The sequence below is a fragment of the Meleagris gallopavo genome, chromosome 24, assembly GCF_905368555.1.
Source record: "Meleagris gallopavo chromosome 24, MGAL_WU_HG_1.1, whole genome shotgun sequence".
Lineage (NCBI taxonomy): Eukaryota > Metazoa > Chordata > Aves > Galliformes > Phasianidae > Meleagris > Meleagris gallopavo.
The window spans coordinates 383,224-407,334 of record NC_139427.1 but is presented as its reverse complement, the minus strand read 5'-3'; the positions used below and the strand labels follow the sequence as shown (position 1 = coordinate 407,334).

Here is a 24,111-nt window from a genome sequence, read left to right as displayed (position 1 = left end):
CCTTAAAGATCCACCTCAAATGAACTCCCCTTCCCTTCCCTTCCCTTCCCTTCCCTTCCCTTCCCTTCCCTTCCCTTCCCTTCCCTTCCCTTCCCTTCCCTTCCCTTCCCTTCCCTTCCCTTCCCTTCCCTTCCCTTCCCTTCCCAGCTGATATATTCCCAGCTCCAGGGTGTGACTGTGGGATGGTGATGGGCTGTGAAACTCGGTGCTCTTTTCCAACCCACAAAATCTGCCACATGACCCCCAAACACAAACCTAGTAAACCTCAATCAAACCATCTTAATGCCTTCCCTTGCATTTGTGGCTTTCCCCAAAAGCAAGCAAGAATTGCCCAAGTGCATTATGTGAACGGAAGAGTTGTGCATGAATTAAAGGGAAAAGAGAAAAATCAATGAGAAGCAATGAAGCAGGGTTAGGTGGACCCTGGGTCCACTCCCAGCTGCTCTCATTATTAAAACAAAGTCAGTGTTTTGCATTTGTTACGACAAAAACAACCCATTAATGCTTTCTAACCTGGCACCAATTCCCCCCTCACTTAACATCATTGCATCTACCTGAGCTGTGGCTGAGGCTGAAGATGAAGGGCGGATCTCCAGGAGGGATCAATACAGCTCTCAGCCTGCTGACAGGAGAAATTTCACCCGGAGACGCTTAAAGCAAGGAGCACTGCAGAAATAATCAGCATGGCTCAATTGGAGAGAAGCTGCAGGCACCTTTGTTTGGGTCTTTTTAGCATTGTGAACTTCCACGCTACCTTAAAACAAACTCATAGGCTGCTCCATTTGCAGCTGGGACCTCCGATAGGAACAGCAATGTATGTCAAGCCCACAAAGCCAAACACCCAATGCAACCCATTTTACTGCCAAACAGAAGTGATTTTAATTTAATTTTTTTTTTTTTTTTACATAATCCAGCCAGATGGACCGAGGAGAACACAGAGCATGGAGCTGGGAATCCTCTTTACAGCCAGATGTGCTGCGTAATCCAGTGGTGGGAGCACTGGACTGTGCCAAGTCCAGTCTGGGTGCAATGAGTTCCGAGCTGCAATCTCATCTCCTGGCCATCATGGCAGAGTGCCTTGGGAGCTCTGGACTCAAGCCTTTTATTGGAGCCTGACCTAAAGGATGAGCATGATGGCTGCAGCAGGGTTTGACTTGGCCTTTAGTGCACTGTAGTCACGTATCCTCCCAAAGTGGGGGCTGTAAAACCTCGCCATCAGCCTCACATATCATTCTTAATTTGTTTAGTTTGCTTCTTTCCGTTAACCACAAAATGCACAATCACTGTGCCCAGGAGTTTCATTCATCCAGAGCACAACTGGATGAGACTCTGAAGATGGATTCACTGGGTCGGCGGTTGGACTTGATGACCTCAGAGGTGTTTTCCAACCTTAATGGTTCTATGATCTATGACTGAATGGCCTTGGTGGGGAAGGGTCAGTGATTGGAATCGATGACCTTAGAGATCCTCTCCAACGTTAAACATCATTTTCACTGTCAGCCTGAACTTATTTTATCCTCTACCCACCAACTGACACTGCGTTTCTTACAAGAGAGCGGACTCGCATGGCAACCACTTCCTTTCCTCCTCAAATATCTCTCGCATACCGATGAACGCAAACTCCTCTTGAACAAACCAGCCAGGCGCTGAGGTTTCCTATCTTGCATTGTTTGGGGGAAGATGGGAAGGACCCGAACGCCGCGCTCTCAGAGCGAGGATCGCTGGCGTTGCGTGGGGTTGGGCTGCCCGGCAGCCAGCTCCTCCCTCCCGCTATTTATTCCTTCCCCCCCTCTTCGCTCCATCCGGATCATCTCAAGCCGAGCGGTGCCGGTGAGTGCTGGGGAAGGGGCTCTGGTTTGGGGGGCACGAAGCCAGCGGGGGCTGTGGGAGGCGATGGGGCAGAGCGGAGCCGTTTCTAACAGCGGGCGCTGCGTGTTTGCGGCTGAATCGCTTCCAGGGATGGAAGCTGCCCTCCTTGCCGTGCCTAAAAATAGAGATTTCGGCTGCCTGCCTTAAGGCAGCTCTGCTCCTCGTCTCTGCTCGTCCTCTCCTGGCTGATTCCACGCTGATAGCAGTGGGAAATTTTCCCCACCCTCACCCCTGTATTGGCCCCCGGGTTTTATTAACTCAGCGTCGTGGGTCCCAATGGCTCGAAATGGTGCGGCCCTTCGGTTGGGGTGCAGAAAAAGGGGGGGATTTCTGAAAGCTGGGGGCTGTCAGGAGTCAGCCCTCATTTTGCAACCCAGAGCTGGAATTTCCCAGCACTGCAGGGCGAGCTCGTCAGCAGATTGTAAACAGAGCATCTTCCCCACATCCAGCACTCCTCCACCTCCTCCTTCCCCTTTCACTTCTCTCCTTCCCAGATCTGCTCTCCAGGCCCCACCACACTGTGATTTTGGCAGCAGTGTTGGATTTCCCCCGCAGAGCCGAAGCCCCGTGCACGTAATTGCTGCTCACAATTGCTTCATGCATCCTCCATTTTCCTATTCCTCTCTGCCATGCTGTCGCTGTGGCACAGATATAAAACCCTCCTTATGGTGCCACGAATTACCTGAATTAATCGATCATCTCCATTCAAGGCTTCTTGGATCGCTCATACATAAATATCTTTGAGTCAGAGGAAGCAACCACCGACCCCAAGACCTCACCCCAAGGTAAGAACATCCCCATTCCCCATTGCTTGTAGGGCTTTAATTGCATGTATTAGGGCTCAGCAATTAGCAGTGCCAACACAACCCAACCCCAGCTGTGTTTATCAGAGCTCCAGCACCATTACAAACAGGTCGGTGCTGCTGGGCAGGAACACCCCCAGGGCTTTGCCAAAACTTGTTTCCATCCGTGCCACATCTCGGGGTTATTTTTCCATCCCTTGCTACGGGAAATCATACATCTTGAGGCAAGCTGCCAACTTGCTGCTTTATTTCTTCCCCCTGTTTCCTGAGTCCTTCTTTGAGACCACACAGTAACATTTGCCCACCTAATTTTAATCATGTCTGCTATCTAATTTTTCAAGTCATTGATCTCATCCTTGGGTGGGCACTGAGGGATGGGGAAAGCAATAAAGCAGCAGCCAAGGCCCTGTCCCCCCATCACGGGGCCAGGTCAGTGCATCCCTCATGCTCTGATTCTTCTGGGAGGGAAAAAGGAGGTTGTTATCTGAACAAGGAGAGGGATTGGTTTGTTTGCTTGTGGAGTGCAAAGCTGTTGTTAATAGGCAACTGGAAAAGGTTGTAGCTTAAGGAAGGAATTGCTCTGTTATGTCTCATGAGGGATGGTCAGCGCGGCTCATGAGAGTCATCTGTTATCTGTATTTAACTCGTCTTTGGGATTAGTGGTGACCATTAATCCTGGGGGGATGGGAGGAAGAGAAAAAAAAGAAAAAAAGAAAAAAAAAAAAGAGAAAAAGTGGGGGAAAATGGAAAAGAGGGAGGGAAAAAAAACAAAAGCATACTTGAGGCTCAAGCCATGGACAATAAGATGAGCCAGGTAGCACACCCAGCCCACTGCCCTGCTGGACTTGAGAAATGTGGTGACCTATGCACCTTCGCATGGGAGAGTTTTCAGCTGGAGAGATGTTTTCCAGAGTTGGTGTCCATTACAGCTGCTCCATTTCCTGGGCAGATAACAGCTCATTACAGTGGCATTTTGCCCTCCCACCAATCTCAGCGTCGGGGGCTCCTGGCAGCCCTGCATGCCCCCGCAATGCCAGCAGCAGAGTGCTGAGTAAGCAGAGAGCTGCAAACACGTTAACCAGAGCAATGCCAGCAGCTCGGGCTCTGCTAAGGGCTGTTGCACATAAACAGAGACTTGGGGAGCATGCTGAGTTCTGTTCTCTGGCAGAAAACCCAATGCTGAAGATTGCAGTTAGCAGCAGAGATGGCGTTTGAGGCTCATGGGAAGGCGTATAGGAGGTTGCAAGCACGGGGAGGATGGAGATGCACGGTTTTTTGGAGGAGTAAACGTTTATGCCCAAATCTGTTCAAAAGAGGATGATGTTTGGGATGATGCTCGATTTAGGCAGAAGATTTTGTGCGTGATGCTTATGAAGGGGGTGGGGATGGGAGGGGGGTCTCTGCCCACTGCCCTAACGGTGCGTGTCCTTATGCCCGCAGCCATGGCCAGGCTCCTCACCACCTGCTGCCTGCTGGCCCTGCTGCTCGCTGCCTGCACCGACGTTGCCCTCTCCAAGAAGGGCAAAGGCAAACCCGGCGGGAGTTGGGGTGCCGGGAGCCATCGCCAGCCCAGCTACCCCCGCCAGCCCAGCTATCCCCACAACCCGGGGTACCCCCACAACCCAGGATACCCCCACAACCCGGGGTACCCCCATAACCCCGGCTATCCCCATAACCCCGGCTACCCCCAGAATCCTGGCTACCCCCATAACCCAGGTTACCCAGGCTGGGGACAAGGCTACAACCCATCCAGCGGAGGAAGCTACCATAACCAGAAGCCATGGAAACCCCCCAAAACCAACTTCAAGCACGTGGCGGGGGCGGCGGCGGCGGGCGCTGTGGTGGGGGGCTTGGGGGGCTACGCCATGGGGCGCGTTATGTCGGGGATGAACTACCGCTTCGACAGCCCCGATGAGTACCGGTGGTGGAATGAGAACTCGGCGCGTTATCCCAACCGCGTTTACTACCGGGATTACAGCGGCCCCGTGTCGCAGGACGTCTTCGTGGCCGATTGCTTTAACATCACAGTGACTGAGTACAGCATCGGCCCCGCTGCCAAGAAGAACACCTCCGAGGCTGTCCCGGCAGTAAACCAAACGGAGGTGGAGATGGAGAACAAAGTGGTGACGAAGGTGATCCGTGAGATGTGCGTGCAGCAGTACCGCGAGTACCGCCTGGCCTCAGGCATCCAGCTGCACCCTGCTGACACCTGGCTCGCCGTCCTCCTCCTCCTCGCCACCCTTTTTGCCATGCACTGATGGGATGCCGTGCCCTGTGGCAGTGAGATGACATCGTGTCCCCGCGCCCACCCATGGGGTGTCCCCTGTCCTCGCTTTTGTCCATCTTTGGTGAAGATGCCCCCCGCTGCCTCCCTGCAGACTGATTTGGGCAACTGGGAGGGAATTTCGTCCTGTCCTGGTCGTGGCAGGACGGCTGCTGGTGGTGGAGTGGGATGCCCAAAAAATGGCCTTCACCACTTCCTCCTCTTCCTTTCTGGGGCAGAGATATGGGCTCGCCCAGCCCTCATTGTCCCTGCAGGAGCATATATGAAAATCCTCTTTGCTAACAAGCAGGGTTTTACCTAATCTGCTTAGCCCGGTGACAGCAGAGCGCCTTTCCCCAGGGCACACCAGCCCCAGCCCCGGGTGCTTGGCACCCACATGTCCCGTGGAAGTTGATGGGTTTTGGGGAGTCCCAAGCAAGCAACACCTTGGGTTACCGAGGTGCAATTGTAGCTCTTTAATCTGCCAATCCCAACCCTTCCATGTGGATAGGAACTGTCTGCTCTGCATGCTGTAAACACCTCCTGCAGCAGCACTCCAGAAATAGAGTGATTTGGGAATAGTGAGGCTGAAGCCACGGCAGCTTGTGGTTGGGCTCATCGTATCAATCCATGCTGCTTTGCTTCCAGCTGAGCCATGCTGCCCTTTGTAGCCTGCCCAGAGGAAGGGAGTGCTGCTGAATGCCCAAAAAGTAACACTGAGCAAAAGCTTCTTTCAATGTATGATAGAAAATGAGTGCATCTCGTATGGATCAGCCATGGGAACATCGTTTGCCATCAGCCCCAAAACCCAAAGGATGCTAAAATGCAGCCAAAGGGGAATCAAGAATGCAGGGAAGGACTTGAATCGGCTCAACTGGATTGAAAAGGCAAAAAGCATGAGTAGAACGAACGCCAAGGGGATGCTGGAGATCCACCTTTAGTGAGCAAATTGTTCAATGCAGCCAATGGAACTACTGCTTCTTGTGCTTCGGTTGCTGCTGATGTGTACATAGGCTGTAGCATATGTAAAGTTACACGTGTCGAGCTGCTCGCACCGCGTAGAGCTAATGTATACCATGTATGTGGGCACCGAATGCCACTGCTGGCCATACTCAACCATCCTAAACGATTTTTATGTCACTGTAACTTAAGTGGAGACATACTTTCAGTATATTCTACAAAAAAAAAGGTAAAAATATCAGGACTTGGAGGTAGTGTGTGCTTTGTGAGACACGGCTGTTTTGTACATTTGTAACGGTGCATGCACTGCGTTTTACTTTCCAGTATTTTTCTAAATGTTTGACGTCTGGTGCAAATTAAAACGGGTGGAGTGGAGGTGCGGGAGCTTCCTTCGTGCACTTCTGGCTTTGGCCCTCTCATAACCACGTGTCCCATCCCTGGGTTTTGGTGACATCCTGGTTTTGTCTGTTTTCCCAAATTTCTCCCTTTTCTCCCTCTTCTTGCCCTACTTGCTCTCCACAGGGATATGCTGCAGACAAAAGCTGCATTTTTTGCCCATGAGAATCATGGAATCATTAAGGTTGGAAAAGACATCCAAGATCCCCAACCCCACCCCACCATGCCCACGTCCCTCAGTGCCACATCTCCACAGTTCTTGGCCACCTCCAGTGACCGTGACCCCATCACCCCCCTGGGCTGCCTGTGCCAATGTTTCACCACTCTTTCTGAGAACAAATTGTTCCTAATATCCAACCTGAAACCTCTCTGACCCTTCGCCCCATCCCTTGGGCACATCAATCCCTTTCCATTGAATCAAGATCTGATTAACCTCCCCCCTCCTCTTCCACAACTGGTTTCAGTGCCATCCAACAAACACTTTCTAAAGCCAATATAACAGTTGAGGATGTCCTTCCCAGTTGAGGACGACTTCTCCCCATTTAAACCTTGAGTTCTTCTCCCATACAGAAGCCAGCACCACTATTGAGCTACTTGGAATATAGCAAAGCTTAAAAATTACAATGGAAGAGTGAAGACTTTGGGACTTTGGCCAAATGGTGCTTTTCTTTGAAGTGATTTGGGTTGAGCAAGCCGGGAGTTGGACTCAGTGATCCCTACAGGTCCCACTCCAGCACAGGCAATTCTATGAGTCTGTGATTCTATGCTATTGTGCTGCAATACCCGCTTTCCTCAAGGACACTTTAAGCGTTGGTCTTCAAGTGGCGTGCCAGAAAACCCTCAAAGTGACTCCTTTTCATGTTTTTGCCAGGAAAGATAAAAAAAAGGAGAACCATTTGGCACTAAACAGATGATTATTCTTGAGTACAAGCAGCTGGGAAACCACAAGAAGACATCATGGGGATCTGGAGCTCCCATAGGTGTTTGGGAATAGGAAAATAAAAGCTTTTCTCTTGAAGGTATCTACTTAGAAATGGGCATCATCACATTATCTCAGATTGTCAGTAAGAGGAGCAGTGAGTGGGGCGAACAATCAGATGGTGGTCAGGAAATGAGCAGGGTTTGATCTTTGCACTTAGTTTCTAAAATGAGGGGGGGAGATAAATCCATGATCCCAGATGTTGCATCCCTCCTGTGCCAGAGCAGTGCAAAAAGCGGTGGTGAAGAGGAGGATTTGGGGTATAAAAACCCTTAAGGATGTGTTGGCTCTGCTATTGGGGCTGGCAACACGTGCAAGGCAGTAGGGTGCACTCCCATGTTCCATAAGGAAGGGCTGAGCTCACAAAGTGCTCCTTTCCACCCCAAAAAACCCCGAAACTTTTTCCTATGCTTCAATCAAAGAACACAGTGCCGTTCCAGCCCCACTGGGATAGATGGAAACAATGAGAAATGCTCGGAGGAAGCTCATACAAAAGCATTTCCATCCTCCTTGCCCACACAGCACTGAGTTAATTGGTGAAACGCTGCAGTGTGCATGGAACTGTGCTGCCGAGCAGGCAGGAAATGTTCAGATCAGGAGAAATACGCCCGAAAGTTCGTAGAAGTTACGGGCTGGGGTTATCTTCTGCTCTGCGCCACATCTCCTTGTTAAGCCCTCATTTTGACAAAAAAAAAATCCTGCAGAAAAAAACACAACACGTGCCTAAAAGAAGCTGCAAAATGAGTGTGTTGGGTGTGAGTTTGCGCTGAGCAGGGCAGGGTTGTATTGGGAATGTGCACTGCTGAGTGGCCAACAGCTCCATCTTCTGTCTGAGCTGTGCCTCAGCTCCAACCAGCAGCTCTGGAGATGGCTGTGCAATGCATGTGTTCCCAAACTGTTACCAAACACAGCTCCCTAGGCAGCTTTCAGGTCTCATGAGTAGCGATTTGAGAGCAGAATGCATGCAAATGCCCTGACCTCTCCTGCAATGTCTTGCATTGGGTTGCAGGAGGTTTGAAGCACGTCTCCATGTATTGCATGCTTCTGAAAGAGAGAAAGCAAGAAAAAGGGGGGGCTGCATTGGAGCTGCAGCATCTCTGAGTTCAGGCTGCAAATCAGAGAGGTGAGTGAAGGATGCTTGCAGTGTCATCTGTCCATTCAGCCATAGCATGAATGTAAAACACAGGCAGGAAGATGCAAATCTGGGGCTCGTCACTCATTTTAAATAGGAACAATGGGGAAATAAAACAAAAACTAACACCTGCAGGAGGCTGACAGTGAGGCAGCCCATGTTTTTAAGGGGGAGTCCCAATATTTTGTTCAGTTCTCCTTTGTTATCAGCTGCTGTGGGTCAACTGCGTTTCTGGAGTTGTTCAACCACCCAAGAGAAGGAGCAGAGAAAATGTAGAGCCCAGAGCTGAAATAACCCCTCTTTTCCCTGCAAACGTGAAACACCTGCAGAAGGCAAACCCTGGAACTCCAGAGCCCAGGGACAGGGCAACACACAGCTGTCTGTGTTTTGGGCAGCTGAAGGCTGTAGCAGATTCGGTCGTACTGAGGCTGGACGGATGGGGCAGGAGGGGTCTCTCCCTGCACAGTGTTATCAGTGCTGGTGCCACCCTCGATGCAACATCTCTTGGCAGTGCAGGGCTACACCCAATGCTAAATACAGTGGAGCTGGTGTGAAGCTCCCCATAACAAGAGCAAATTTGCAGCCCAATACAGGATGCCCTGATACTGCAAACTGGAGCAAGAGGCTGTCTCCAAACCAAACTTTAATGCAAGTTGGAGGGGTCCATTTTGGAGCCCCGTGTCCCCAGCTGAGTCCCAGTGCTCTTTGGGGAAAGGAACATCTTTTCATAACATCTTTCCTGGTTTTGCCACACCATGCAAAACCGGGACAAGCACTGAGGCTGATGGGGGTCAATCCAGCCGTGTCTGCACAATGTGTGGGTAGAAATACTGAAATTTCCTTGCTGGGCTTGATTTCTTCATGTGCTCGATGGGTTTGCAGGATCCCAAGGTTGCCACGAGCACGGTGATGGCTGCTGGCAGAGGGTTCCAAGGAATTGAGATGGCAGCAGAGCATCTCCCCCCTCCCTGATCCCCATCCCACCTCCCAGCACTGCCGTGCGCCACCAAGCACTCATGGTTTCATCTTGAAGAGTGCTGTGCCCCTTCCCCACGTCAACTCGCAGCGTTACATCCCATGGTTGACCCAGCAGATGGCATTTGCCAGCAGTAGAGTGGGGACGATGCTACCGCACGGTCCCCTGGGGGCTCGGCTGGGGGGTCCCCGCTTGGCCCCCAGCTCCGGCCAAGCTGCAGCATGGAATCCCCCAGCTGGAGGGGGCTGCCGTGGGGCCGGGGGGCCATGACCAAGGCGGGAGGGCCGCGGGCGCCCCAGGAGCCCCATCCCATACCCTGCGGCAGCACCGGCTGCGATGGCACTCGCCATCTTGGAGCCTCGGCCTGCGGTGTTGGCTCCACGGGAGATGGACCGAAAGCCCCCACGTAGCCCTCCTCCTCCACCGCCTCCTCCTCCTCCGCGTCCCCCAGCTCTTCCTCCAGCTCCACGTCGGCCTCCAGCAGAGTTGCTGAACAGGGCGAGCAGCAGCACAGCCACCCAGCACCAGGCGTCACGGGGCCGCATCCCGAGTAACCTGCAAGGAAGGGTTGTGGTGGCCTGAGATTGGGTTGGAAGAGTTGTTACAGAACCATGGAATCGCAGAGTGGTTGAGTTGGAAAGGACCACACAGCACCATCATCTCACCCCCTCCCATAGCCTGGCTCAGGTTGCCACGGGCCCATCCATGGCCTTGGGCATCTCCAGGGATGGGTATCCACAGTGCCAGAGCACCATCCTCATGGTGAAGAATTTCTTCCTAACATCCAACTAAATCATCCCCTCTTTTAGTTTAAAAATATTCCCCTTTGTCCTGTCACTATCAGAGCATGTTTAAGTTGTTTCCATATTGTTTATAAGCTCCCTTTATGTACTGGAAGATTGCAGTGAGGTCCTGCCCAGAGCCTTCTCTTACCCTGAATCACCCAAGCTCCCTCACCCTATCTTCGTAGGAGAGATTCTCTCTCTATATATTATATATACAGTGTATTTGATATATTTAATGTTATATATTTAATGTTAACTTGTTCAATTGATGAGGTGCTGGAAAAGGTTGCCCAGAAAGGTAGTGGATGTCCATTCCCCGGAGGTGTAGATGGTCAGGCAGGATGGGGCCCTGGGCAGCTTCATCTGGTGCTTAATCTAGTGGTTAGCAACGCTGCCATGGCAAGGGGGTTGGAACTGGATGATCTTGGGGGCCCCTTCCAACCCAAGCCATTCTACGATTCTATGATTTCATGTATTTGATCCATTCAAAATATTCAAAGAATCATCAACTGGTTTAGGTTGGAACGGATCCTTCAAGATCATTTAGTCCAACTACCCTACCACCGACAGGAAAACCCCATATATATCATAGAACCATAGAATGGCTTAAGTTGGAAGGAACCTAAAAGATCACCGAGTTCCAACCGCCCTGCCATGGGCAGGATTGCCAGCCACTACATCAGGCTGATCAGGGCCCCATCCAACCTGGCCTTGGACGCCTCCATATATTTGATATATTGAATCTATTCTTTAACTTACTATTCAATCCATTTACCACATTCAACATACACACAAGATCAGCACTGCCATTGTGTTGCAAACTTCCATAGTGCCAACTTGTGATGTGAATGATCCCAAGTATCCCAGCAAAGTTGCAGTTTGGTTTTTGCACCCCAGTGAAAAGCAGCAGTGAGGACCCCCCCGTGCCCCCTCATTAGCCCTTGTGGCTGAGCAAATAGATTGATTGTGCCAAAGCTGCTGAGCCATCGCTGAGCTGTGTTGACAAAAGCCTTTTGAAAAGGCAGAGCCCCGTGGCCCCGATTGAGTGAAAGCCAATGGAGCATCCCTGCATCAGCATTTCCCCCAATAGAAGGTGCCAGGCGTGATTCCCCCCTCCAAGTCTGACACATGAGAGGCAGCACAAATGCAGAGCTTCCTAAAAAAAGGACTTACTTAAATTAGCCACCTTCAGCACTGTTAGAGGACCTGTATTCCAAATAGTGTAGCAACAACACTTTTTTTTTTTTTTTGTTTTAAAGAAAGTTATGCACAAGTCTCTATTCCAGATGTTTTCAGGTGTGGAAACGCACACAAAAAGAAAACAGACAAATGAAGGCTTCCTTTTTCCTTCTTTTTTCCATCCCATTATCCCTGCAGCATCCACACTTACGCATCACATTGCAGGTAATACTGCAGTTCACACCTCTCTGGGTTGCTCTTCCCACCCCGACCCCCAGATCTGCAAACCTGCAGACCCCCAGTTCCATCCCTGCTATTTCTCACCCCTCTCTGCTGTGCCATCCAGCAATGCACTGCTCTTACCTTGCAGCCACAGCCGCGCTGCCTGTGCCGCCTCCCGTCTGCACGCACGGAGCTCAGCTCACACTGGGATTTTCCCAGCTGATAAAGCATCTCTGGTCAGAGCCAACGTCACACATTCCCCTCCTCTACAGGGAGGGATAAATTGCTTTCAATGGGATGGGCAACACGGGATGGTGGCTTCCAGAGAGCTCGGCCTCTGGGAGGCGAAAAAACAAAACGCATCAGGTTGAAAATTTCAGCGGGTTTAAACAAGACTGAGCAAGACACAAGGCTCCCTTCAGAGGTGAAATTTACACTCTGGAAGAGAATCAGAGAATCATTAAGGTTGGAAAAGACCTCTAAGATCATTAAGTCTAACAACCAACCCATCTCCACCATGCCCATAGAATCATAGAATCATTAAGGTTGGAAACGACCTCTAAGATCACCAAATCCAACCAGCGACCCATTCCTTCCATCCCCATAAATTATTAAGGCTGGAAAAGACCTCCAATGTCGCCAGTTCCAACCGCTGACCCATCCCCACCATGCCCACAGAATCAGAGAATCATTAAGGTTGTAAAAGACCTCCCAGGTCACCAAGTCCAACCACTGACCCACCCCCACTATGCCCAACAAACCATGTCCACAAAGTGCTTTATTCTGAACAAAACCAGCTCTAACTCACGTGCTTCCATACTGTATTAATTTGCTACATATTTTGGTTTTCTTGTTAATAAACAAAGCAATGCCACAATCATCCTCCAAATACACAAAACACTTTTGACACCGGACAATACTTCCTGTAACTTGTGTTAAAAGTGTAAAAGGTACCATAAACCAAAAGGAATGTTAACAAAGATACATTGCAAAATACTCAAGAGTGGGAGAAGTCAGAGTTTTAGTTGACATCGAGGTATAAAATAGATATTGCTGGTTTCACATGGAGGGAGGGAGGCTTTTGCCTGGCAAAATAAACCTCTTTCTGTCTCAATCCCCTCACACACAAGGAGAAACATTACCCAGACTCAGTTTCAATGCACAAACATGCAAAAGTCCCCCCGAAAAATGAGATGAGGAGAGTTCACAGAGTCCCTGTGCTGCTCCAGGTTCCTTGCAGCGATCTCTCAGGGCAGCTCAGCACCATCGTTGCTCCGGTGAGCAGTAATTGGCATTTGGCTACCAGAGAGCTTTGACATCGTGTGTGTGGTGGTTCTTTTTTAAATCCCACAGGATAATTAGTGCAAATTAGGAACAGGGAGAAGAGGGTTAAACAACCAGATGTGGGCTTAAGGGAAAAATGCGCTGGAAAACTCTTTCACTGTAAGTCCAACATTCAATCTTGTTTTGCTTTCCATGGCAAAAGTGGAAGAAAGCAACTCTCAGAGGTCCTTTGGGGTTGTACAAAAGCTTCCCATCACCTGTGAATTATTGCAAGACAAATGTGCTTTTTTTTCCAATATATATCCTTCTTTTCTAAGAGGAATCATTTGTGCTGTTTGGCTTCCTCCAGGCACTGTATGGGAGAAGCGCACCAAACTGAGCCTGGGTTATTGCTGCTGAGCACTTGCAGCCCCTCTCATGCCCATTTGCAGCAGCTTTGCCCTGCTCCCTAATCTCCTCTTTTTATCTTTTTTTTTTGCAAGGATTTGAGTTTTGTGCCACTGGGAGAGCCCTGCAGGTGGCTCTGCATCCAGCAAGGAGCAGAACAAGCATTTGCAGAAGAAGAGTCCGCCAAGGATGCTGCAAAGAAGCTGCCGAGTCCTGTGCATGGGACGGGGCTACCTGAGTGTGCCAGCATCGCAGGGGCTTGCATTTTTGGGGGTGACATCTGGGCATGGCAATAGCTACATTCTGCCCTATGCAGAAGGATGGGTTGGCTCCTGGTTGATGCTCCCCAAGCGATGGGAATGTAGGGTTCGGTGCAGGATGGCCTTCATGCAAGCTTCTTGTGATGAGAGCTGCATTCACAGCCTTGCTGGACCTTCAGAAATCTCCTCCAGCCTCTGTTCAATCATCAGCCGGAGGATGGAATACCTGGAAAGGCAAAGGGAAAAGCAAAGAGAGCTGAGCTGAGAAAGAGTGGCTTCAGGAAACCAGCACTCGCTGCTCTATGGATGGAGTCATGGCATTATGTAGGGCTGGCTTCCCCAAACCATCCAATTTTTTTCAGTATAATGTCAAAAGTTCAGTTTCCCACCAGTAATATGGAACACTGATTTGTTTTCAAGCCTTTTTAAATTGGAAGAATAAAATTGCTTTTTAATCATTTTTATACATAGAAAAACCCATGAATGTCAGAGTTTTGGAGGGACTGGAGCACCTCTTTTCCTTTTTGAGAGCTCTTCAAAGCAAATGGAGCTGAGATTCCCAATGCTTCCAAGTTCCCTGCTGCATCTGCTCAAGCAGAGGTCAGAGATGCTGAGGCTGGAAGCCCAGACCTCCTGATGGGACGTGCACAGACTGCAGCCAAACTCTGCCCCAGGGGAGCAGACTGGTGGGAGCTGACGCTGCACCGCAAGCCTGGCGTTATTGCAAGGATTGGCTCCAGAGCAGCATTTCTGCAGCAGCAGCAAGCTGCTCTTTTCATCCACATTGCCAAGAAAGCTCTGGATAATGCAAAAAGCAAACGCTTGTGCATGCATTAGGGATGCTGCCTGCCCTGCAAATGAGTTTCTGGCCCCCAGCTGAGCCCCCCAGCTGTGCCCTTTAAGCTCAGCACCTCTCCTGAGCAGGGCACACTCTGCATACTTGCGCATCAGCTTCTTCACTTCGCGGTCCTCCTCCTCCTCCAGCTTCTGGATGAAGCTCCTGAGGACGGGCATTTCGAATTTGATGTACTGTGCCACCTGCAGGGCAGAGACATGTAGGGAAATCTCCATTTCACTCTGTCATCCCAAACCCGGGTCCTTCACATCAAGGGAGAGACACACGCACACTTCCCAACTGTGCTATCTATGCCCAAATGCACGCAAAATTGCCTCGCCTGTGCTCTGACTTAGGAACAAAGCCACACCAGGGGTGCAAAGGATCCAGCAGATGGCACAGCAGAGCTGATTCCCATGAGCAGCGCTTTCCCAACTGGGACAAAAAAGGAAATCATCTGTGCCAAAGGATGCGGAACTGAGAGATTTGGAGACAGGAGGCAGATGGAGCATGGCAGATGCAAAAAGCAGGGAGCTCTGCATCCCTCTGCAGGCAGGAACCCACAGCTCCATCAGGTGCTCTCAGCCTGGCCCAGCCTGGATGCACACCCAGGGACTGAAATTTCTGCAAAGCCCCTTTTTGGAGGCGCCCACCCACATTTTCCAGCCCATGCAACCTCTGGGGACACTGAGAGGCAAAAAGCTTCCCCCAGGGCAAAACTCACATCATAGGTGACCTCCTCCACCTGGTCCTTCTCCATCAGGAAGACCTTGGAGACCTGCTCACAGGGGCCCTGCAGGACGCGGGCGATCAGCGGGTAATCGGTGGCCCTCAGCTTCTGCTTCTCTGCAATACCAAAAGCGCTGTTTTTATAGCAGCAAGGCCACCAACGGGCCCAGCTGCCCCCTCCTGCAGCCTCACCTCCGCTGGTGTGCACGATGTAGAGCGCGAACTCCTCCGCCGAGTTCTCAATCTGAGCACAGACATCAAGAAGCGTTGCGGTGGGATTCGGGATTTTTCAAACAAACAAACAGAAAATCCCATTGTTTTGCTCTCCCCTTATATCTCATATCCATGGAACTCGAGCTCCCAGTAATACCCAGTGCAAGGATCTCCCCCACTTGCCTTGAACTTGTTGAGCAGCAGCTTGAGCACCTGCGGGGTTGTCATTGTGCTGTTTATCCGCACGTTGGTGATGGAGCCGTACGCCGGCGTGAACACGGACGTCTGTAGGGCACAAGATGCGTGTCACCCTCTGAGTGAAAACCAAAACCCCACCCACGGTGCCAGCGGATGGATCTTCGGGTCTCACCTTGTGGTTGTAGAAGTGCCCGTTGATGGAGAAGCGGTGGCGCCGGATGCGGCGCTGCTCGCTGGGGGTTCGGGAGCTGCCCCGGCGCCGCACACCCACATCGCTCCGTGTGCGCAGCAGCTGTGGGGGATCTTCTGGCTGCAGCCTCGTGGTGCCTGGAAAAGCCAGGAAGGGGCTGAGGACAGACAGGCAGGCAAACAGACAGAGAGACAACTCTCTGGGCAGAAATCACTTCTTTGCTCTGCTTTGGGTCAACCAATAAGCAACAGGGTCAGCTAATAACCAACGAGGTCAACCAGTAGACAGTGGGGTCAACCAAGAACCAACAAGGTCAACCAATAATAACCAATGGGGCCAACAATAACCAACAGGGTGAACCAACAACCAGTGGAATCAACCAGCAACCACCAATGGAGTCAATCGGTAATAACCAATAGGTTCAACCAATAACCAATAGGATCAACCAATAACTGATGGTTCAACTGATAATCAGCTGATAAGCAGTGGGGTCCTCGATGCAATTGTCACGATGCACGTTGCAAGGCAAAACAGCCATAAAAGGTGGACAAATCTCCCACAGGATTTACTCTCCCCCATCTCCCAAACGAAGCTGTTAATTCACAGTCATTGCCTCCATCCATGCACCACCTGGATAACACTCTGCCTCCTGGGGACTTGAGCACCTTACTCGCTCCTCCATAATTTAACTTTTTTTTTTTTCTCTCCCTTAATGAGAGCAAGAAAATGAGGCCAGAGCTTCAGATCTCGGCATGAAGACTGGCCCACGTCCAGATTATTATAAACTCACCCTTCATCCATTTTTAATGAACCCCTCCAGCTCAAGCTGGTGTTTTAATTCAAAGCATGTCTGTGCCGAGACAGTCTCCTGTGTGTGCTGTTCCAGATGCACACCAGTGACTAAGCACTCACGAAGAGCTGCGCATGCACATTATGCACTGATTTTGCAGGATTCTGGAGAAAAGTACAATAAAGACTTCTTTCTGTGAGTCACATCATATGCCTAAAGCAGTGGCAGGCAATGCATAGCGGATATCGCCCAGCAATCCGTAACAGGTCTCCAGGGCAATAAAAACAAAAGAGTCGTGCACAGGCAGAGCAAAATGAGGAAGGGGAAGCAGGAGGAGGACTTTTGCAGATCTGGAAGCATTGCAAGGGCTCAGCTCCTCCCTGGTCAGGAAACGGATGAGCAGTGAGGCTCAAAGCTGAAAGCATTATCTGGCTCTTATCTGTCTCCAGGATGCCTTTCCATATCAGCACAACAACAACAAAAAAAATTAGCAAGGAACCTGACTGAGTGGCAAAATGCCCTGACTGAGTGGCAAAATGCATAACATGGTTTTATGGTGTCCCATTTGTTGCAAAAACAGAGAGCAAAGTTGGTGAGCGGGTGGTGGGTCTCAGTCCCGGGGGGGTTAAGGAAGCCCCAGGGCAGGCAGCGCTCTGCAGGGAGGAAAAGCCCTCAAGCCTGACCTCAAGGCACACAGCAACACCATGGGGAGGGTAGAAACTTTGCAGAAATGTTGACTTCCCCATGGTAACAGCACTCCACAACGGCGCTCATTATTCCTCCGCCAAAGCGGAGCTGCTGGGAAGGGGAAGCAGGAACATCCTTTTCCCTGCGCTCCCACGAGGCCTTTTGCTCCATCCCCCGATTGTGTCCGTCCTCCTCTCCCATACCTCCTCCAAGGGCATTCCCCAGAGCAACCTCTTCGGAAGGGTTTTGGGTCACTGCGATTCAATAGGAGCACTTTGGAAATGGTTTAAGAGAGGGGGGACACTGATTTACACCAAAAGCAAAATGCCAGTTTTTGAGTTTTGCAAATAAAACCGGAGCGTAAGGAAGGCAGCGCAGACAAACCCAACTCACTCTCACCTGTGTTGCTGCCAGTACTCTCTGTGTTCACTGTGGCATCCACATCTGTCACCTGGATGTCTGGCAAGGTGCTGGGCTTCAGCACAGACCTTGTAAAATAAAAAATTGGGAAAAAAAACAACATAATATTTTTGCCTCAGGGCCTCATGTTGTGATTTTGAGAAAGGAAAAGAGCCCACAAGCCCACCCCTCACTGGAGAGCAGGATTTTCCTCCTGGTTTGTGGTTTAACCCTGTCCATCTCACAGCTCTGCACCCAACGTGCCCGCAGCTGAGCGCACCCAATCGCACGAAGCTGATGCTCTGAGCAGGATGGACCCTGCAGTGCAGCCACCCCCTTCTTACAGATCTACACGTTGCAAACCTCCTGCACAGTCTCTCAAAACCCCCAGATCATGCATTTATTTTTCCATTTGCAGATATCTAAGAGATGAGCAAAAAGCATGGCAGAGCAACCCATAGGGACACTGCTCTTGCTCACTTCATAGGGTCCCACGGGTGCTCATAAAACCAAAGAAAACTCTAAAACTGTCCTGGAGAAACTGCTTGCACACAGATTAAAATTCAGTGTAAAACTTGGTGTGCATTCAAGTGAAAACTGAGACTTTGGAGGAGCTTCTTGAGGTCTTCACAAAAGGAGTCTTTGCAGAGTGAAAACAAGAGACCTCACTTTGCCCCCCTGCATGTTGCACGCTAGGGAAAAAGGGAGATTTTCTGCACAAAGGCACCATGGACTCACTGGTGAGTGCAGTTATCTGGCCACGGAGGCAAAAAGCAAATATTTACAGCCCTGAGGCCTCACCTTCATTAGGAGAAACGATTTATTGCAATTGTTACCGCATGACCAAACCCTGATGCAAATGACTTAATTGGGATTGCTTCCATTGGGGGGCTGCACTCCACGGCTTGGGGCATTGCTGCACTCACCCGTGTGCCCCCAGGTTGCACCCAGAGTGCCAGGAGGAGGAGGAGGGCGGCGGGCGGATGCGCTGGTTGTCATCCTGCATCTGCAGGCGGATGGGTCGCCGAAGGCCCCATGAGATGTTCAGCAGCCCCTCAACGATCAGCTCACCTTCCTCCTGCAAAGAGCAGAGCGATGGGCACGGCCCGCCTGAGTCCCACGAAAACACCGAATGTGGAGGAACAGCAGGAAAATGGGTGGGAGGAGGGTTGGGAAGTGGAGGGGCTGAGGGTGGTGGTGTGAAGGACAGGGTGCTAGCAGGGGTCGATCATAGAATAACATCATTAAGGTTGGAAAAGACCACCAACATCCCCAAGCCCAAGCCCAACCCGTCCCACCATGCCCACTGACCAAGTCCCCAGTGCCACATTTCCACGGTCCTCAAACACCTCCAGGGACGGTGACTCCACCACCTCCCTGGGCAGAGGGGACGGAGCTCCTTCCATTGCTTCCCTGAGCCAGGATCAGAGGCACTGGCCACAGACTGGAGCACAGGAGATCCCCCTGACCAACAGGAGCACCGCTGTGCTGTACAGTGCCAGACGTTGCGGTGTCTCCTCTTTGGAGATCTCCAAACCCACTTACACGTGGTCCTGGGCACCAGCTCTGGTGCTCCTGTTGGATCAGGATGGGACCAGAGGGACTCAGAGGTCCCTGCCAATCTCAGCCATGCTTCTGTGGGAGAGTTATGGGGTTGGGGGTTCAGTTGTTCGGGTGCCCCCATATTTGATCAGTGAATATCAATGAACTTTGCTAACAGGCATTTTTAGGACCTTGCAAATCTGAATCAAATCTGAATCGTCGTTTCTCCACTGAGTCTCTTCTGACAGAGAGAAGCCAGCCTGGTGCCCACCCTGGTTCCTCACCTCCCGGTGCCGCAGCTGCAAATTCTGCCCTTCATAGTAGATGTTGTATGTCTTCAAGTGCAACAGCAGCTCGTTTCTGCAAGAAAATGGGAGAGGTGTTGAGAAGAAGAGGGGAAAAGCGAGTATAAAGGCTTCACTTGGGAAAAGGTGGGTCTTTTGCTGCCTGTAGGTCTCCATTACTGGGGACATTTGCTGTGAGTTCAACCAGGTGTCCCTCCAGTACTGTGGTTTTGGGGACAACCGTGCCCTTCTCCAGCCTTGTAAAAAGAAGTAAAGAAGCCCGTGGGCCCTTGGTGGAGTCAGTCACAAGGCTGAAAAAGCAAAATTTAGGAGTGTTGAAGCCTTTGGGTCATGCTGGAGTCACAAGTTATCACAAGTTCATCAGTTTGGCTCATGGCACCAAACCCTGACCTCGCGTTCAAATTAAAAATCTGAGCTCCACTCTGGCTGCAAACGTATAATAATGGTAGTGATGATGGTAACAATAAAGACAAGGCGTCCCAGCACAGCTCTGAATCAGTGGGAAGCAACGAGTGATAGCATAAAGCAGTCATTAATTCAGCTGAACTCAATGGTGCTCAGCATTACTGGATCAGTGACAAGATAATTACAGGATCTGAGGTTATCGCAGAACTATAGGGGTTGGAAGGGACCTCTAGAGATCAAGTCCAGGAGAGACATATTGCACATAGGCTTTATCACCCCCAACATAGTACTTGAAGCTTAGCAATTGGCTTGCTTCCATACCAAAGAGCAGTTACTGGGCTAGAGTAGATTGTATTTTTTGTTTTCCAGCAAAAAGTATTTCAGCAGAAATTCTGAATGCTGTTCAAACAGCTGTTCACATTCCTAAGAAAGCAATTCAAAATCCCCTCAAAAGCCCCTTTGAGCACTGCTGGTTTGCTAAGAGGAAGTCACCATTCTTTGCCCCAGAAGAGCAAAGAAATGGAGTCTCCAAAAGAAATACCAAATAAATGGAGAGTTTCCGAATCCAGTGGTGCTACGAATGAGAAGGCAAAGCCAACCCAGTGGAAACATCCCACTTGGGTTGGGTGGCTCTCCCTCAAAGTCCAACACCCCACACGTTTTGGAGATAACAGCAGTGCGCATCTTTGGGCGTCACAGCTCTGCAGTGCCTCTTACTTGGGGATGAATTTGTCCTTCCCACAGGGGACCAGGTACTCGCAGCTGCCGTACTCCATCCTCAGGCTCCTCTTTCATCAGAACTGAATGGCAAAGAGACAAAAGGCGTTACTGCCTCTGCGTTATCGCATCCCAATGGCCGACGGGAAACAAAAACCGGGTTGGGTTTGGGAGAGCCCCTGGGGAAAAGGCTCTGGGGCAGCAGCTGTGGGCACGGGGAAAATTAAATGCTGCTCCTCCAGCCTAAGCAATGGGCAGGGAAGCAGGAGGAGAAATCAGATAAGGGGAGAACCGTTGTAAACCCACTGAAAATTTAATACTGGCGGAGATACGTTACTCCAACATTTGCATTTAGAGCAGCCTCCATCCGTGGGCTGCAGGGCCAGGCAAGATGAGGTGGAAATAAGTAGGATTTTGCTCCTTTTTTTTTTATTTCCCATTTATTTTAATTCTTTTAGGAAGCTGTGGATGGATCCAGCTCAATGCCTGTTCATGCTGTCCCAAAAGGAGGCAGCGTGCACAACAGCTGGGTTCACACTACAACCACTGCATTGGTTTCTTGCTTTTTTTTCCTTTTTTTTTTTTTTTTTTTTTTTTAATGCAACACCCACTGAATTTTTGCATTCCCTCCAGTGCCAAAATATTCCATCACACTCATGCAAACTCTCATGAGCTGTGCCTGCAGCCCAACCTTTGAAGTGGTTTGGCTTTAAAGCACGAGGATGTTTTCTGGAAGCTGCAGACCAGAATCAAATGAGAAGTGGGGTGAAACCTTTGGGGTCACCCATTTGCTTGGAGCACTTTGCAAAACCAGAACTGGAGAGAAGCTGAACTGCAGCTTCAGGGCAGGTTTAGGCTACGAGGGGTGGCTTTTTGGGTCTTGCTTTTTCCTATGTATTTGCATAAATCCTTTTTCTGAGGTCCTCCCCCCTCCTCACACAGAAAGAGAAAATAAGGCAAAAAAAGCACTTGATGCACAAATTGCAGTTTTCTCCACTTCCCACATTGCCCATAGCGTCGCAGTTCCTTCACACTCCCAAAGCTCCAAGAAACAGAACTTGAACTGCAAAAGCAAAACCCCAAACCCACAACGATGCACAGAGGGGTCGCTGATTCAAGCAAGGCCACAGGACACAACCTGTGTCCAAAAACCCAAGGGTAGCAGCAATCCTTAGCCCAAGCTTACAGCAAACAAACCACACCACAGAAAACACTCGTGGTCCAAAGGAGGGAAGCATTTGCAAAAGCAAAGCAGAAAGCAGAAGAGAAACCCGCCCTGCAAAGATTGCATCTTGCAGCGGAAAAGCTGACGAAGCCGCGCGCTTCCTGATGAGCAGCACTGCAGCCCCACATCAGCACAAGGCCGTTACCCCATCCACGTGGTTCATCACAGCGAGAAAACGGGGAAAGAAATTAATGACCCTCCGTGTGCACAGAGAATTACATAGGAAAAGGGAATGCTGATGGTGTTGGGATAAATCCTGGCACAGCACTGCATGGCACCAGAATTTGGGTTAAGCCAAAGCATTGGCAGCTGCAGTGTGTGGAGCAGTCAGTGCTTTGCTCATCCCATCCAGATGATGGAAGTAACCATTAAGGGAGGATAACATTGCTTGGGTCATGCAACATCACCACCAACAATACCAAAGCGGACAAAACAAACCCCAAACCCTTTGCGCTGAGTGCAGAGTGATACAAAGGGCTGAAGCCCAACCCCTCGCTTCCTCAAATGGGGGAAAATCATGGCAAATAAATGAATAAATCAAAATGCACCCATTCTGAGGCGGAAGAGGAGCCCCCAAAGCATTTTTTTCTCCCCCTGAATGCTTGCAGAGTGGAGCTGGGTTTCCTGTTTACCGCCCCGCAGCGCTGCCACCTTCGCCTCCGTCATCACATCCCCTTCCGAGCAGCCAGGAATGGGGCAGTTCTTCCTTTTTTGGGTCTCAACAGCATCAGGCTGAGCGAAGAGGAGTGGGCAGCTGACAGAGATCCCCAAACTGCAACCCTATGGATTTTCTGCTGTAGCTTTGGTAAACCTGAAGTGCTGGAAAGGACCCCAGCAGAACAGCAGGAAATGTGCGTGTTGTCCAATCTGTTGCCCAACCTCTGCAGTTGGCATGGCCAGATTTTCCAGGCATCCCCGTGCTTCAGTTTCCCAGTTTTGATGCATTTCCTTCACGTCTGCCACGGACTGAGGACTCAGAGCAGCCTGGGGGCTGTTTCAATGCTTTAAATTAACCGAAGCAATACTCCTGCCCCAGCGCTCTCTGCCTACGAATAGGACCCATCAGCCGCTGCCACCATTGCGTCCAATCCCAAATGTAATCCCTCCTAGAAACCCCCTTCCTAAGGTCCTTTCCCTGACCCCCAGAGTAGACCCCCATCTACCAATCCACAGAGGGCAACCAAGCAGCTGCTTCTGCAGAGCTCCTGGGGAGATACCCAGCAAAAAAGAAAAAAAGGAGGGGAAAAAAAAGAAAAATATCCAAATACGACATTTTCAGTGGGAGAGAAGGGATGCAGCCATTCCTGCAATCAGAAGTGCATTTTGGGGGACACTTTCTCGCTGCTTTCTGGGCGGAGGGTTTTCCCATCACACAGTGAGGAATTGTGGGAATCTCCCAACCCTGCGCTGCTCCTCCTGCCCTGACTCTGCCCAGGGCAGCACAGCATCAGAGCATCCATCGATCCCAATGCAGAAGCAAAGCAACATCTGCAGGCGACAATTATCCCCTTTTAGGCACCGGGAGAGGCATTGCTCGGCGATGGGCTCCGGCTGCACATCCTCACCCACTGCAAGCAGATCCCAGCAGCACTCCGATGATGGTTCCCACCAGCCCCGGTCCAAATGTCGGTTTCAAGCGGGGATTTCTCCCGAGCTAAGCGTGAAGGTGCGGCGGTCCCATTGTTTTCCAGCTCTGCTATTGTTCAGCTCCGTCCTGCCAAGGGGGAGAGGAGGGAGCGGTGAGCGGTGCGAAGCTGACAGTGGTTGGGCTGATGGCACAGGGCTGAGCGAGCAGACCCTTCGCTTGAGCTCACTCCCCCCCGTGCAGAGCCATCGGCCGTCAGTAGCTGCATGGGGGCTGCGGGAAACGGGGCTGGGGGGCTCAGCCCCGGGTACGGGGGAACCGGCGGGGAAGGATTAGGGTTGGGGTCGCGTGCAGGGCTGGGACCCCGCAGATGGGTGCTCGCAGCTCCCTGCAAACGCAGCTCCACGAGTGAGGGCGAAGGCAACGATGAGGAGGTGACACCGACGGGAGGGCGGGGGGCCGTAAAGCCACCCTCCGCCGCGGGGACGGGGATGAGGACAGGGATGAGGAAAGGCAGAGGGATGGGGAGAGGAACGCGGCCGCCCCGTCCGTCCCGCACTCACCGCCCCGCACCGCGCTGCTCCGCGCCGCGCCCGCTGTCCGCGTGGGGCCGCCCCCGGTGGGGCGGAGCGGGGCGGGGAGCGCGGCCAGGGAGGAGTGGGAGGGAGCCTGAGCTCCTCGTGTCTCGCACCGCGTCCCTGCGAACCCAGAGGTTCCCTCGGCTGGGTGATGCCCGGCTCCGGCAGGAGGGGGGACCCAGGCGATGTCCCAGCCGTGGGAGTATGATCAGAAATGA

General features: G+C 51.2%; 2 protein-coding genes across 3 annotated transcripts; one reads left to right on the top strand and one right to left on the bottom strand.

Moving 5' to 3' along the window:
• Nucleotides 1–1,680: 1,680 nt before the first annotated feature.
• Nucleotides 1,681–6,270, top strand: PRNP (prion protein (Kanno blood group)). Of its 2 annotated transcripts, none has more exons than XM_003212382.5 (3): nt 1,681–1,830; nt 2,580–2,654; nt 4,113–6,270. In XM_003212382.5, exon 3 carries the CDS (start codon nt 4,115–4,117, stop codon nt 4,928–4,930), a length of 816 nt encoding a protein of 271 aa, XP_003212430.2. In that variant the 5' UTR covers nt 1,681–1,830; nt 2,580–2,654; nt 4,113–4,114; the 3' UTR covers nt 4,931–6,270. The 2 variants fall into 2 exon arrangements, with proteins under 2 accessions (XP_003212430.2, XP_085098996.1); XM_085242870.1 differs by lacking the exon at nt 1,681–1,830 and adding an exon at nt 2,388–2,442.
• Nucleotides 6,271–12,329: 6,059 nt separating this feature from the next.
• Nucleotides 12,330–24,019, bottom strand: RASSF2 (Ras association domain family member 2). Its single transcript, XM_085242867.1, has 12 exons — nt 23,879–24,019; nt 23,296–23,444; nt 20,506–20,588; nt 19,363–19,438; nt 18,463–18,614; nt 17,537–17,625; nt 15,643–15,797; nt 15,456–15,557; nt 15,252–15,303; nt 15,055–15,176; nt 14,436–14,533; nt 12,330–13,721 (listed from the first exon to the last, which is right to left on the bottom strand). Exons 3-12 carry the CDS (start codon nt 20,562–20,564, stop codon nt 13,652–13,654), a joined length of 975 nt encoding a protein of 324 aa, XP_085098993.1. The 5' UTR covers nt 20,565–20,588; nt 23,296–23,444; nt 23,879–24,019; the 3' UTR covers nt 12,330–13,651.
• Nucleotides 24,020–24,111: the final 92 nt, after the last annotated feature.

Excerpts from the sequence above, each read along its gene's own strand:
- PRNP (XM_003212382.5), top strand. The coding sequence starts at position 4,115 with ATGGCCAGGCTCCTCACCACCTGCTGCCTGCTGGCCCTGCTGCTCGCT.
- RASSF2 (XM_085242867.1), bottom strand. The coding sequence starts at position 20,564 with ATGGAGTACGGCAGCTGCGAGTACCTGGTCCCCTGTGGGAAGGACAAA. Across the intron at positions 15,798-17,536 it reads GAGTACTGGCAGCAACACAG|GCACCACGAGGCTGCAGCCA; the intron begins GTGAGAGTGAGT and ends TGGCTTTTCCAG. Across the intron at positions 15,304-15,455 it reads TGCTGCTCAACAAGTTCAAG|ATTGAGAACTCGGCGGAGGA; the intron begins GCAAGTGGGGGA and ends GTCTGTGCTCAG.